Genomic DNA, 13,356 nt, shown 5'->3' with positions numbered 1-13,356 from the left:
TTTTTTTTTTTTTGTGGTATGCGGGCCTCCCTCTGCTGTGGCCTCTCCCGTTGCGGAGCACAGGCTCCGGACGCGCAGGCCCAGCGGCCATGGCTCACGGGCCCAGCCGCTCCGTGGCATGCGGGATCCTCCCAGACCGGGGCGCGAACCCGGTTCCCCTGCATCGGCAGGTGGACGCGCAACCACTGCGCCACCAGGGAAGCCCGTAACTTCTCCTTTTTCATCTAATTTTATTGATTTGAGTCCTTTCCCTCTTTTTCGTGATGAGTCTGGCTAAAGGTTTATCAATTTTGTTTATCATCTCAAAGAAGCAGCTTTTAGTTTTATTGATCTTTGCTACTGTTTTCTTTGTTTCTATTTCATTTACTTCTGCTCTGGTCTTTATGATTTCTTTACTTCTACTAACTCTGAGTTTTGTTTGTTCTTCTTTCTCTAGTTCCTTTAGCTGAAAGTTTAGATTGTTTATTTGAGATGTTTCTTGTTTCTTGAGGTAGCATTGTATTGCTACAAGCTTCCCTCTTAGAACTCCTTTTGCAGCACCCCATGGGTTTTGGGTCATCATGTTTTCATTGTCATTTGTCTCTAGGTATTTTTTGATTTCCTCTTTGAGTTCTTCAGTGATCTCTTGGTTATTTAGTAATGTATTGTTTATCCTCCACGTGTTTGTGTTTTCTACGTTTTTTTCCCTGTAACTGATTTCTAATCTCATAGCGTTGTGGCTGGAAAAGATGCTTGATATGATTTCAATTTTCTTCAATTTACCGAGGCTTGATTTGTGACATAAGATGTGATCTATCCTAGAGAATGTTGCATGTGCACTTGAGAAGAAAGTGTAAATCTGCCATTTTTGGATGGAATATCCTATAAATATCAATTAAATCTATCTGGTCTATTGTGTCATTTAAAGCTTTTGTTTTCTTATTAATTTTCTGTCTGGATGATCTGTCCTTTGGTTAAGTGAGGTGTTAAAGTCCCCCACTATTATTGTGTTACTGTCGATTTCCTCTTTTACAGCTGTTAGCACTTGCCTTACGTATTGAGGTCTTCCTATGTTGCGTGCATATATATTTATAATTGTTATATCTTCTTCTTGGATTGATCCCTTGATCATTATGTAGTGTCCTTCCTTGTCTCTTGTAATAGTCTTTATTTTAAAGTCTATTTTGTCTGATATGAGAATTGCTACTCCAGCTTTCTTTTGATTTCCATTTGCATGGAATATCTTTTTCCATCCCCTCACTTTCAGTCTGTATGTGTCCCTAGGTCTGAAGTGGGTCTCTTGTAGACAGCATATAGATGGGTCTTGTTTTTGTATCCAGTCAGCAAGCTTGTGTATTTTGGTTGGAGCATTTAATCCATTCACGTTTAAGGTAATTATCGATATGTATGTTCCTATTACCATTTTCTTAATTTTTTTGGGTTTTGTTTTTGTAGGTCCTTTTCTTCTCTTGTGTTTCCCACTTAGAGAAGTTCCTTTAGCATTTGTTGTAGAGCTGGTTTGGTGGTGCTGAATTCTCTTAGCTTTTGCTTGTCTGTAAAGCTTTTGATTTCTCCATCAAATCTGAATGAGATCCTTGCCGGGTAGAGTAATCTTGGTTGTAGGTTCTTCCCTTTCATCACTTTACATATATTGTGTCACTCCTTTCTGGCTTGTAGAGTTTCTGCTGAGAAATCAGCTCTTAACCTAATGGGAGTTCCCTTGTATGTTACTTGTCATTTTTCCCTTGTTGCTTTTAATAGTTTGTCTCTAATATTTGTCCATTTGATTACAGCATGTTTCTCCTTGGGTTTATCCTGTCTGGGACTCTCTGCCTTTCCTGGACTTGGGTGGCTATTTCCTCTCCCATGTTAGGGAAGTTTTTGACTCTAATCTCTTCAAATATTTTCTTGGGTCCTTTTTCTCTCTCTTCTCCTTCTGGGACCCCTATAATGCGAATGTTGGTACGTTTAATGTTGTCCCAGAGGTCTCTTAGGTTGTCTTCCTTTCTTTTCATTCTATTTTCTTTATTCTGTTCCGTGGCAGTGATTTCCACCATTCTGTCTTCCAGGTCACTTATCTGTTCTTCTGCCTCAGTTATTCTGCTATTGATTCCTTCCAGTGTATTTTTCATTTCAGTCATTGTATTGTTCACCTCTGTTTTTTTTTAATTCTTCTAGGTCTTTGTTAAACATTTCTTGCATCTTCTCAATCTTTGCCTCCATTCTTTTTCTTAGGTCCTGGATCATCTTCACTATCATTATTCTGAATTCTTTTTCTGGAAGGTTGCCTATCTCCACTTCATTTAGTTGTTTTTCTGGTGTTGTATCTTGTTCCTTCATCTGGTACATATTCCTCTGCCTTTTCATCTTGTCTCTCTTTCTGTGAATGTGGTTTTCGATCCATAGGCTGCAGGACTGTAGTTCTTTTTGCTTCTGCTGTCTGCCCTCTGTTGTATGAGGCTATCTAAGAGTCTTGTACAAGCTTCCTGATGGGAGGGACTGGTGGTGGGTAGAGCTGGGTGTTGCTCTGGTGGGCAGATCTCAGTAAAACTTTAATCTGCTTGTCTGCTGAGTTCCCTCCCTGTTGTTGTTTGGCCTGAGGTGACCCAGCACTGGACCCTGCAGGCTATTTGGTGGGGCTAATGGTGGACTCTGGGAGGGCTCACACCAAAGAGTACTTCCCAGAACTTCTGCTGCCAGTGTCCTCGTCCCTGCAGTGAGCCACAGCCACCCCCCGCCTCTGCAGGAGACCCTCCAACACTAGCAGGTAGGTCTGGTTCAATCTCCTATGGGGTCACTGCTCCTTCCCCCTGGGTTCTCATACACACACTACTTTGTGTGTGCCCTCTAAGAGTGGAGTCTCTGTTTCCCCCAGTCCTGTCAAAGTCCTGAAATCAAATCCCACTAGCCTTCAAAGTTGATTCTCTGGGAATTCCTCCTCCCATTGCCGGGTCCCCAGGTTGGGAAGCCTGACATGGGGCTCAGAACCTTCCCTCCAGTGAGTGGACTTCTGTGGTATAAGTGTTCTCCAGTTTGTGAGTCACCCACCCAGCGGTTATTGGATTTGATTTTATTGTGATTGCACCCCTCCTACAGTCTCATTGTGGCTTCTCCTTTGTCTTTGGATGTGGGGTATCTTTTTGGTGAGTTCCAGGGTGTTCCTGTCAATGATTGTTCAGCAGTTAGTTGTGATTCCGGTGCTCTCTCACCAACTGTTGTTTTAAATACTCCTTATATATTAACTCATTTAATCTTCACATCAGCCCCATGATTTAGGTTCTGTTATTATTCCCATTTTACAGTTGAGAAACTGAGGCACAGAGAGGTTAGAGAATTTGCCCAAGGTCACACAGCCAGAAAGAACCATACTATGTAGTGTTTATGTTTCCAAGGACATTATAAGCCACATTTCCAGATCTCAGTGTCCCCACAAAACAGCATGACTGCCTCCAGTATGTCAATGAGGTAACTGAAGCACTGAGATGCTTGGATGACACAGCTGTCAAGTGGCAGAGTCAGAGCCCCAAAGATAAACTCTTGATTTCCATCCCGGGGGAACTTTCCCCAGATCACCAAGGCAAGGGGCATAATATTCATAAAAGAAGACAATCAAAGGTTTAAAAAGAACAAATAAGTCAATGTCACTAGTATTCAGATAAATGCAGAATAAAGAGAATAATCATATATATAATGACGATGATAATAAAAATATCGTTATTTTGCCTATTCAATAGCCCAAAACCATTTTTAATAACCCAAAACATTGTTAAAAATTCAGTTAATGGAGGTTTTCAATATATGAATCAAAGGGGTGCAATTGGAATATTTCTGAAGGGAAATTTAAAAAATACTCTTACTCGGAAATGTTATTTCTTAGAACTTATCCAAAAATATTTATGAACATGCATGAAGATTTAGCTACAGGATATTCATCATAGTGCTACTTATATTATCAAAATCATCCAGAACAATTAATAATCCCAAATAAGAGATGTGGTAAATAAATTATGATTCAATATGCAATGTAATGCAGCTATTAAATGTCGGGGTGTGATATTTAATGACATAGAATGACGTTCATGATATACTTTCATGAGCAAAACAGGCATCTAAAGTATCTGTCTTGGGGTTTACCTGGTGGCACAGTGGTAAAGAATCCGCCTGCCAATGCAGGGGACATGGGTTCGAGCCCTGGTCCGGGAAGATCCCACATGCCGCGCAGCACCTAAGCCTGTGCGCTACCGAGCCGGCGCTATAGAGCCTGTGAGCCACAACTACTGAGCCCATGCTCCACAACTACTGAAGCCCGCATGCCTAGAGCCTGTGCTCCACAACAGGAGAAACCACCGCAATGAGAAGCCCGCGCACCAAAACGAAGAGTAGCCCCCGCTGGCCGCAACTAGAGAAAGCCCGCATGCAGCAATGAAGACCCAGCGCAGCCAAAAATAAATAAATTAAAATAAATAAATTAAAAAAATAAAGTATCTGTATCGTGTAATATGATATTGTGATATAAGAAGAAATATGTATTTGATCTTTGTCCAGTTTCTGCTGAAGAGCTCTTAAAACCCTTGAAATCTCCTGAGTGGTGTATACTGTTGTGTTAATGAGGTGACTTTTGGACCTCATCTAAGAGCAGGAACTGGTTGCCAGAGGAACAACCATGTGATTAGAGGGTTGGAACTTTGCACCACAGCCCCCTGACCTCTGGAAAGGGGAGATGGGCTGGAGAGGAATCAATCACCATTGACCAATGCTTTCAGTCATCCTGCCCATGCAATGAAGGCTCCATAAAACTCAAAAGGACAGGGTTCAGAGGGCGTCCTGGTTGGTGAACCAGAACTCTTCTAAGTGTCACCGTGCTGGGTCCCAAACTCAAGAAGGATGGATGGATGCTCCTTTGTTAGGGACCTCACCTTATGGATCTCTTCATCTGGCTAGTGGTTTGTATCCTTTAATATCCTTCATAATAAACTGGTAATCTAGTGAGAAAACTAATTTCCTGAGTTCTGTGAGCTGCTACGGCAAATTCTATTGAATTTGAATATTTGAATATTCAAATTTGAATATTCAAATTCTATTGAACCTAAGGAGGGGGTCACAGGAACCTCTAATTTATAGCCAGTTGGTCAGAAGCATAGGTGACATCTTGGACTTGGAACTGGCATCTGAAGCAGAGGGAGTTATTGTGGAGCTGAGCCCTTAATCTGTGGAATCTGATGCTATCTCTAGGAAGACAGCGTCAGAATTAGCTAAATTGTTGGACACATATATGTTGTGTGAGAATTGCTTTCTGGTGCGGGGGAAAAAACACACACGTTAGAATTGGGTACAGAAAATTATGTGATTACATTTTAAGGGAGAAATTATGCAACAGATAAAAGACTGGAAAAATAGAATCTAAAATATGAACAACAGTTCTTGCTAGGTGGTGGAGTTGTGTATGATTTTCATTTTCTTACCTTTACTTACCTATATTTTCTCACTTTATGTAATAAGTATGTATTACTTATTACTTGCAATCAGGAAATAAAATGTATACTTGTAATAAAAATAAATAAAACATATTAATTGTAATCAGGAAATAAAAAGAATGAATATTATTTTAAAAGAACGGAAGAAGTAAGGAAGGAAGGGAGTAAGGAGAGAAGAGAAGAAAAGAACATTCAGCAAGAGGCAGGACCCTGGAAATTATTAGAAATCTCTTGCTGAGATAAATAAGGTCTGAATCAATGCTTGTAGACATCTAAGGTGCCTTGGCGGACAGTTGTGAGTCTTCTTGCCCAACTTGACCAGCTAACTAGAACACATCAACCATTGTTCTGCTTGTGACTAGGTAGCTAGACACATTTGGGAGTTGAGAACTTGCCCAGCCAACACCCCAAAGCACTACCCATCCACACATCTCCTGGCCCACCTCACTTCCCACTATGGTAAAGTTCAAGAAGGAAAATGAATAGAACTGTGAAAATTAATAAAGAGAACCCTCACTAAAATGGAATCTGGAGCTCAGGAGGGGGAGATCTCAGGAAGATATCACTCCTCCTCAATACAGATCCCCCTAGGAAGAGACATACTGTGCACCTCTGACCAGAAGTGACACGACTTTACTACAAGAAAGATTTCCTCCTTGCCTGGCAACAGCTCAGCCAATCAGAGACTATCATTACTCAGCCAATTAAAAGCCAGTACATAACAAACTCCCAGTTTCCTCCAATGGACTTTTTGTTTATAACAGTGCCTCCTAATTTCCCCTTTGCCTCTATAAAAGAGTTGCCTTTCCTTTTACCAGACTTGCATGTGGTTTGCCATAGCTGCATGTCCCCAATTGCGATTCTTTGCTGCTCCCAAATAAATCTCTGGTTTTGCTGGTAAAATATCTGGTTGTTTTATTGTTTTAGGTTAACAGAATCATTACTTTTGAAACCCCTCACCTGCTCAACTTTTATTTTTTTCCACAGCACTTATCATATTCTAACATATTGTACAGTCTATTTATTAATTTGCATATTGTTTACTATCTATCCGCCCCTGCTAGAATGCAAGCTCCATGAAGGTGGGATCTTTGTTCTGTTCACTAATAGATTCCAGGAAACTAGAAAATGCCTGGCAAAGTTGCTCAATAAATATTAGTTGAATAAAGGGCTCTAGAATGCTATGAGAGTTCTGGAATGTTTTTAACGATCTACAGTATCTTGAGGATTCCAGGATGAAGTATGAACCACTCAGAGGATTGCCTTGGCTCCTTCCTGCGTCCTTTGAGGCTAACATCCCCACTGGAAGATGCCAAAGTCACACCTTGACTTACATGGGAGGGTAAGAGGTAGTATTCTTCACGAAGATCCATGGTTCTGCAGGCTGCGGCGGTGCAAACCTCAAGGATCCAAGAGGGGGCCTGGCAAAAGGGACGCCCAGGAAAACGGCCACAGGCTGTGCAAAACCTTCTAAGCTGACATATTTCCCCAGGACTCTGCCCTGCGCGGTGTCCACAACAGGCAGTGAGGGTGGTTGCCCTGCTGGACATTGAGAGGAAATGAGGACATGTCAGTGGTGAAGGTCTGAACTGGATTCTGGGTGAATTTTGTTACTTTTGCCACGTGATCTTGAATGTCCCCCCTACTCTCTAAGCCTCAGTTTCTTCTTATGTAAGAGAGAATGAAGCTAACTGTCCTTCCCGACTCACAGCGCTATCTGAAGGAGCGAATTGGAATTGGAGGTAGAAGAGCACCAAATAAGACATAAATGCAAAAAGAAGAGCCACTGGGAATGAAGAAGGCATTCGGTTTCCACACTTAGGAGCATCTAGAAGCAATCACTGGACGCTGGTGCCGAGCTGCACGCTGGATGAGAGGATGAACAAGAGCAGGCTGCTCTTCTCAGAAATCTGACCTTATGTGGAGGATGAGCCACATACATACCTGACCCTACTGCTGGGAAGAAAGTGGTCCGTGTCCTGAGAGAGGTACCAAGTAAGGTGCCATAGGAGACAGAAGAGGGAGCGAGGCCTTCTGACTGGTGGCTTCATGGAGGCAGTGACCTTGGAGCTGGGACTTGCAGTAGTGGGAGGAGTGACAAGGGGAGGTGGAAGAGGGTGCTTAAAGGTATAAACAGAGATGAGATTGTGCAGAGGTGAGGCTCTGCGACAGCAAAGTGCAAGACCTGCTTGAGGAAGAGCGATTGGCCCATTTGGGTCAGGAAGAGTAATGGGGGAGGAACATAATCCTGGATAAGACAGGTTCACGTCTGGGAGGGTCTCAAACGCCAGGCCAGTGATTCGGGCTTTATTAAGTGGGTAAATGAGCAGCAGTGAATCATCCTGGAGTAAAAGAGAGTGAAACAATCAGCTTGAAGAGGCCCCTTCTGCTGGCTCTGAGCACGGTCATCCAGAGGGAGCGAGACTGGGGCTCAGATTCCATCTGTCCCCTTCTCATGGAGCAGACAGTTCTTTCTCACTGAGCTGAAATGCATCTCCCTGCAGCTGCCACATCAGTCCTGGTCCTACCTGCTCTGGGACGTCCTGCACCTTCATGTGACAGGCAGCCTTAGTGACCCATGTTCATACCCATCCCTCAAGTCTTCTCTTGTCCGTCCTCAACAGCTTCAGTTTGTTTAAGCATCCTAACAGGAAACGATTTCCAGCCTCTCATCCTCCCAATTATTCCTCTTTAGATATAGACAGAAGGTCAACCTCTCTCTCAAAGTATGTGACCTGAACAGAAAGGAGTAACCCAGATTTGGTCTTATAGACAAATCCAATGATAACCTTCAAGAGATATGAAGTGGACAGACGTCCAACTGGCAAGGGTGAAAAAGTGGGCGATTGGCTGAGAGGTATAGGCAATTCTGGTAACGGCAGCAGTTGCCACTTGTGTTATATGTAATGTTTGTATATTGAGCACTTACTATGTGCCACATGGGCATTCCAGTTCCTTTAAACTAATCTTCACAAAAGCCTTGCTAGGTAGACATCAATACGCCCATTTTTCAGATGAAGTAACTGAGGAAATGCAGGCAGCCAGTATGGATTTTCTTTTTAAAAAAATTTTATTTATTTTTGGCTGTGTTGGGTCTTGGTTTCTGCGCGCGGGCTTTCTCTAGTTGCGGCGAGTGGGGGCTACTCTTCATTGCGGTGCGTGGGCTTCTCATTGGGTGACTTCTCTTGTTGCAGAGCACGGGCTCAAGGCACGTGGCTTCAGTAGTTGCAGCGTGTGGGCTCAGTAGTTGTGGCTCACAGGCTGTAGAGTGCAGGCTCAGCAGTTGGGGCGCACGGGCTTAGTTGCTCCGCGGCATGTGGGATCTTCCCGGACCAGGGATCGAACCCGTGTCCCCTGCATTGGCAGGTGTATTCTTAATCACTGCGCCACCAGGGAAGTTCCCAGGATGGACTTTCTAAAGGTAGAACTGGCATGGCCCTGCCAGGGGTAAACAGCAGTAAGGGAATAATCTGCCCCTAATTTGCTTCTTACTCTGCTCTTACCCTCAGTTCCGGGCCTCTCACAGTATCGTAGGCCCAGGAGGAAGATAAAACCCAGTGGAGCCTGGGTGTCAGTGCACTGACAGCCAGAGCACTGGCTCTGGACTCAGGAGATAGAGATAGAATTCAGAGCATGATTTTCCGGTTGACCTTGGCATGTACATTTCCCTCTCTGAGTCTCAGTTTCCCCATCTATAAAATGGCACAGATGCATTCTGAGGTCCCTTGCTGCACCCTTGTATTAACCAGGTCTTTTATGTTCTGTATTCTGATGCCTTGACTTCTGGAGCCTTGCTGATTCTGGAGGGACTGCCCCTCCCAGAGTTCGCCAATCCCTAATGATAGGAATGAACTTCCCCTTCAAGCGTGCCAGAGCCTGTACCCCAACTACCTTCTTTATCAGGCCCTCCACATCTGGCCACTATCATCCTGCCCTAATCACTCCAGGCCAAGCACCTGACAACTGTGCAGTCCCTAAGCCCCAGAACCTGTTGAAATTGGCTACTTTGCCAATCCCAAGCCTGCTTATCCTGCCTCACCTCTTCCTTCCCCCCAGCAACCCCATAAAGCCCCTTACCCCCAGTTCCTCCTTCTTCCCTGTGTCTCATGACCCACCCAGGGCTTCACCTCCAGGCCCACCATGGTAGTTCCGTACTCCTTCCTCTGGGGAAATTGAGTCATAAACCACCTTTTCAATGACAGTTGGTTCTTGATCTGTGGGCCTTAGAATACCCCAAACTGTCTATTAATACACTGTCTTTTTTTTTCTGGCTGCCCTGCGAAGCATGCAGGATCTTAGTTCCCCGACCAGGGATCAAACCTGCGCCCCCTGCAGTAGAAGTGCAGAGTCTTTAACCACTGGACCGCCAGGGGAGTTCCAATACACTGTCTTTTAATACAACTTCTTTATCCCTTTTTTGCACTCTCTCCATTCCAGGCACTCTCTCAGAAACAACAGCCCGTTTCAATCTCACAACCGCCTACTGATGTAGATACAGCTTTCACCCCCATTTTATAGAGGGGGAAACTGAGGCACAGAAAAAGGAAGTCCTTTGCCTAAGCTCACAGTGCCAGTAAGTGCTGAGCTGGGATGCAAACCCACACACTCTGCCTCCAGAGGCGGTATTAATATTCTGGTAAGCTAAGCTCCAGGATTTGGCCACGTCCGTATTAGTAATCAAGAGCAAAAGATATGGAACTCTCCGAAGTCCTCAACTGGGATGCAGGAGGTTAGCTGGTTGTCCTCCTCTGGTGTGGGGGCGTGCAGCCGAGTCTAGGGTGTTTATCGTCCACTGTGTCTCCTGCTGCAGGGGACCAGCTGGGCTAGACGGTCCAAGTCCACAGAGGGCGCGCTGCTGCAGAACCGCGCCTGTCACTCCTTCCCCTTGTCCCACACAAGGATTTCCAAAGGTCCCCCGCTATTTGAATTTAGGAGGACTCACCCCAAGCCGTCAAAGTGGTGAGGGAGGACAAGACCAGAGCGAAGAGCCACATCGTGGAAGGACAGCAGCTCCTGTGACCGCAGGTCTCCTGGCACTGCTCAGAGGGGCTGTTCCAGTCCCCGCCCCCAGCTCCCGCCCCCAGCTCTCTGCACAGGCTCCCGCCTCAGTTGCTCAGTAGCCTAATCTGGAAATAACAGAAAAGCTCTCCCACCCTTCCCTGTGGGCTGCTGTTTAGGGCTGTAAGCCATGCCCACCCAGAATTTACCTTCTTTTAAATCAAGAGCCCAGACTTTACTCTCCAATTACAGGTAGCCACCTACAGGTTCAACCATTTGTTTCTTAAGTGTTTTTTCCCTTCCCGGACGTTAACCTTAGTGCGCTGTGAGCTACCCAAGGCGGACACCAGCACAGAGGCCTTTGGACAAGGGGAGGCTGTGGTCTGGGGTTCTCAGAACAACTTGAAAACTTTCAGAGCAACTCCCAGACCCACAGCTGCCCAGCTGGGGAATTAAGGGCAAATCTTTTCATTTCCCTGGGCTTCTACTTCATAGAGTTCCATGCTCTTATTTTGGAAACACCTTAAATCTCATTCAGTCTCCCTTCTGATGCCTAAATTAACTTCACAATATTCCTGCTAAGTGACTCAGCCTCCTGTTGCACACCTCCAGGGTCAGGGAACTCATTACCTCTCCAGGCAGGGATCTTTGGACTGAATGTTCTTACGGTAAAGGGACTCCATCTCTCCATAGTCTTTGGCTCTATTCTTTCATCCATCCCTCCATCTTTCCTTCCATTTATTCATTATTTCACTTATTCATTCATTCTCCAAACATTTACCAAATACTTGGCACTTGGTAAGTGCAATGGATACAAAGATAAATCCAAGACATGTTCCATCTCGTGGAGGAGCTCACCATGTAATAAATAAGACAGATGCAGGGAGAGGTGATAGGTAGATTGCAATGCAATCTGAAAGCACCAAAGTAGAGGGATACGAAGTGCTCTGAGTATACCTGTGAAAGCGCCACTTACCCGCTAGGGACACAAGGAAAATGCTCAAAGCCTGTTTTATAGAATTATTAAATGTTGAACAATAGGACATTCTCTAAATACATTCTGGTACAGCTGGCTAAGGAAATACTATGCTTTCACTCAAACTAGTGATGCACACCTCTATTTATTTATTTATTTATTTTTGGCCGCGTTGGGTCTTCGTTGCTGTGCACGGGCTTTCTCTAGTTGCGGCGAGCGGGGGCTGCTCTTTGTTGCGGTGCACGAGCTTCTCACTGAGGTGGCTTCTTGTTGCAGAGCATGGGCTCTAGGCGCGGGGGCTTCAGCAGTTGTGGCACGCGGGCTCAGTAGTTGTAGCGCATGTGCTGAGTTGCTCTGTGGCATGTGGGATCTTCTCTGACCAGGGCTCGAATCCGTGTCCCCTGCGTTGGCAGGCGGATTCTTAACCACTGAGCCACCAGGGAAGTCATGCACACCTCTATTTATTGACAAGGAAAGGCAGTCACGATCTATTGTGAAGGGGAAAAAAACAGATTATAATATAGTTATGACTGCTTTAGGAAACAGTCTGGCAATTCCTCAAAAATCAAACACAGGGACTTCCCTGGCGGTCCAGTGATTAAGACTCCATGCTTCCGCTGCAGGGGGCGCGGGTTCGATCCCTGAGGATCCTGCATGCCACGTGATGAGGCCAAAAAAATTTAAAAATTAAAAAAAATCAAACACAAAGTTACCAGATTTCCCAGCAATTCCACTCCTAGGTATATACCCACAACAGCTGAAAACATATCTATACAAAAACTTGTACACAAATAGCTGCATTAGTCACAATAGCCCGAAGTGGAAAGAACCCAAATATCCAGGAACTGATGAATGGACAAATAAAATAATATCTATCTATACAATGGAATATTATTCAGCCATAAAAAGAAATGAAGTACTGGTACCTGCTAAACATGGATGAACCTTGAAAATATTACGCTAATGAAAGAAGCCAGACATGAAAGGACATATATTGTATGATTCTATTTGTATGAAATGTCCAGATTAAGCAAATCCATAGAGGCAGAAAGTAGTTTAGCGGCTGCTGCAGGCCTGGGGTTGGGGAATGATGTGTGGCTGCTGATGCGTAGAGGCTTCTCTTTGAGGTGATGAAAATGTTCTGGGATTACATAGTGGTGATGGTTGCACAACTCTGTGAATATACTGAAAACCACTGAAGTGTACGCCTTAGAAAGGTGAATTTTACGGTGTGTGGATAATCTTTCAGTAAACAAATATTTTTAAAAATCTAGGGCTTCCCTGGTGGCACAGTGGTTGGGAGTCCACCTGCCAATGCAGGGGACACGGGTTCGAGCCCTGGTCTGGGAAGATCCCACATGCCGCAGAGCAACTGGGCCCGTGTGCCACAACTACTGAGCCTGCGCTCTAGAGCCCGTGAGCCACAACTACTGAGCCTGCGTGCCAGAACTACTGAAGCCTGCGAGCCTAGAGCCCGTGCTCCGCAACAAGAGAAGCCACTGCAATGAGAAGCCCACGCACCGCAACGAAGAGTAGCCCCCGCTCACCGCAACTAGAGAAAGGCCACGTGCAGCAACAAAGACCCAATGCAGCCAAAAATAAATAAATCAATCAACAAATTTATAAAACAATTTTTAAAAAATAAATAAAAGTAAAAAATCTAGTCATGTACAATATCCCACTATAATATAAAAAATATCTTTCTTTGGGGAGGAAAAATTTTGGAAGGTTATACCTCTAATTTGTGTTGCAACAGCCATTTCTTGGCTATAATATTGCGAGTGTTTTTTTGTTTTTTTGTTTTTTTTTTGCAGTACGAGGGCGTCTCACCGTTGTGGCCTCTCCCATTGCGGAGCACAGGCTCCGGACGCGCAGGCTCAGCGGCCATGGCTCACGGGCCCAGCCGCTCCGCGGCATGTGGGATCCTCC

At 44.7% G+C, this 13,356-nt stretch overlaps 1 protein-coding gene across 2 annotated transcripts in view; it reads right to left on the bottom strand.

The window, feature by feature from the left end:
- Positions 1–10,507, bottom strand: part of LOC102990478 (liver carboxylesterase-like) — a 41,170-nt gene extending 30,663 nt beyond the window's left edge. Inside the window, exons 1-2 of one of the 2 annotated variants that reach the window (XM_028477851.1) lie at positions 10,396–10,507; positions 6,788–6,995 (exon numbers count right to left, since the gene is read on the bottom strand). In XM_028477851.1, coding sequence (XP_028333652.1) covers positions 6,788–6,995; positions 10,396–10,447 — 260 coding nt within the window. In that variant the 5' untranslated portion in view covers positions 10,448–10,507. The remainder of the gene's footprint in view (positions 1–6,787; positions 6,996–10,395) is intronic. The other variant, XM_028477852.1, reaches the window with a different exon arrangement.
- Between the last annotated feature and the right edge of the window lie 2,849 nt (positions 10,508–13,356).

Source organism: Physeter macrocephalus, chromosome 17 (assembly GCF_002837175.3).
Source record: "Physeter macrocephalus isolate SW-GA chromosome 17, ASM283717v5, whole genome shotgun sequence".
Lineage (NCBI taxonomy): Eukaryota > Metazoa > Chordata > Mammalia > Artiodactyla > Physeteridae > Physeter > Physeter macrocephalus.
The sequence above is the reverse complement of the archived record's forward strand: the minus strand, read 5'-3'. Positions and strand labels throughout refer to the sequence as shown.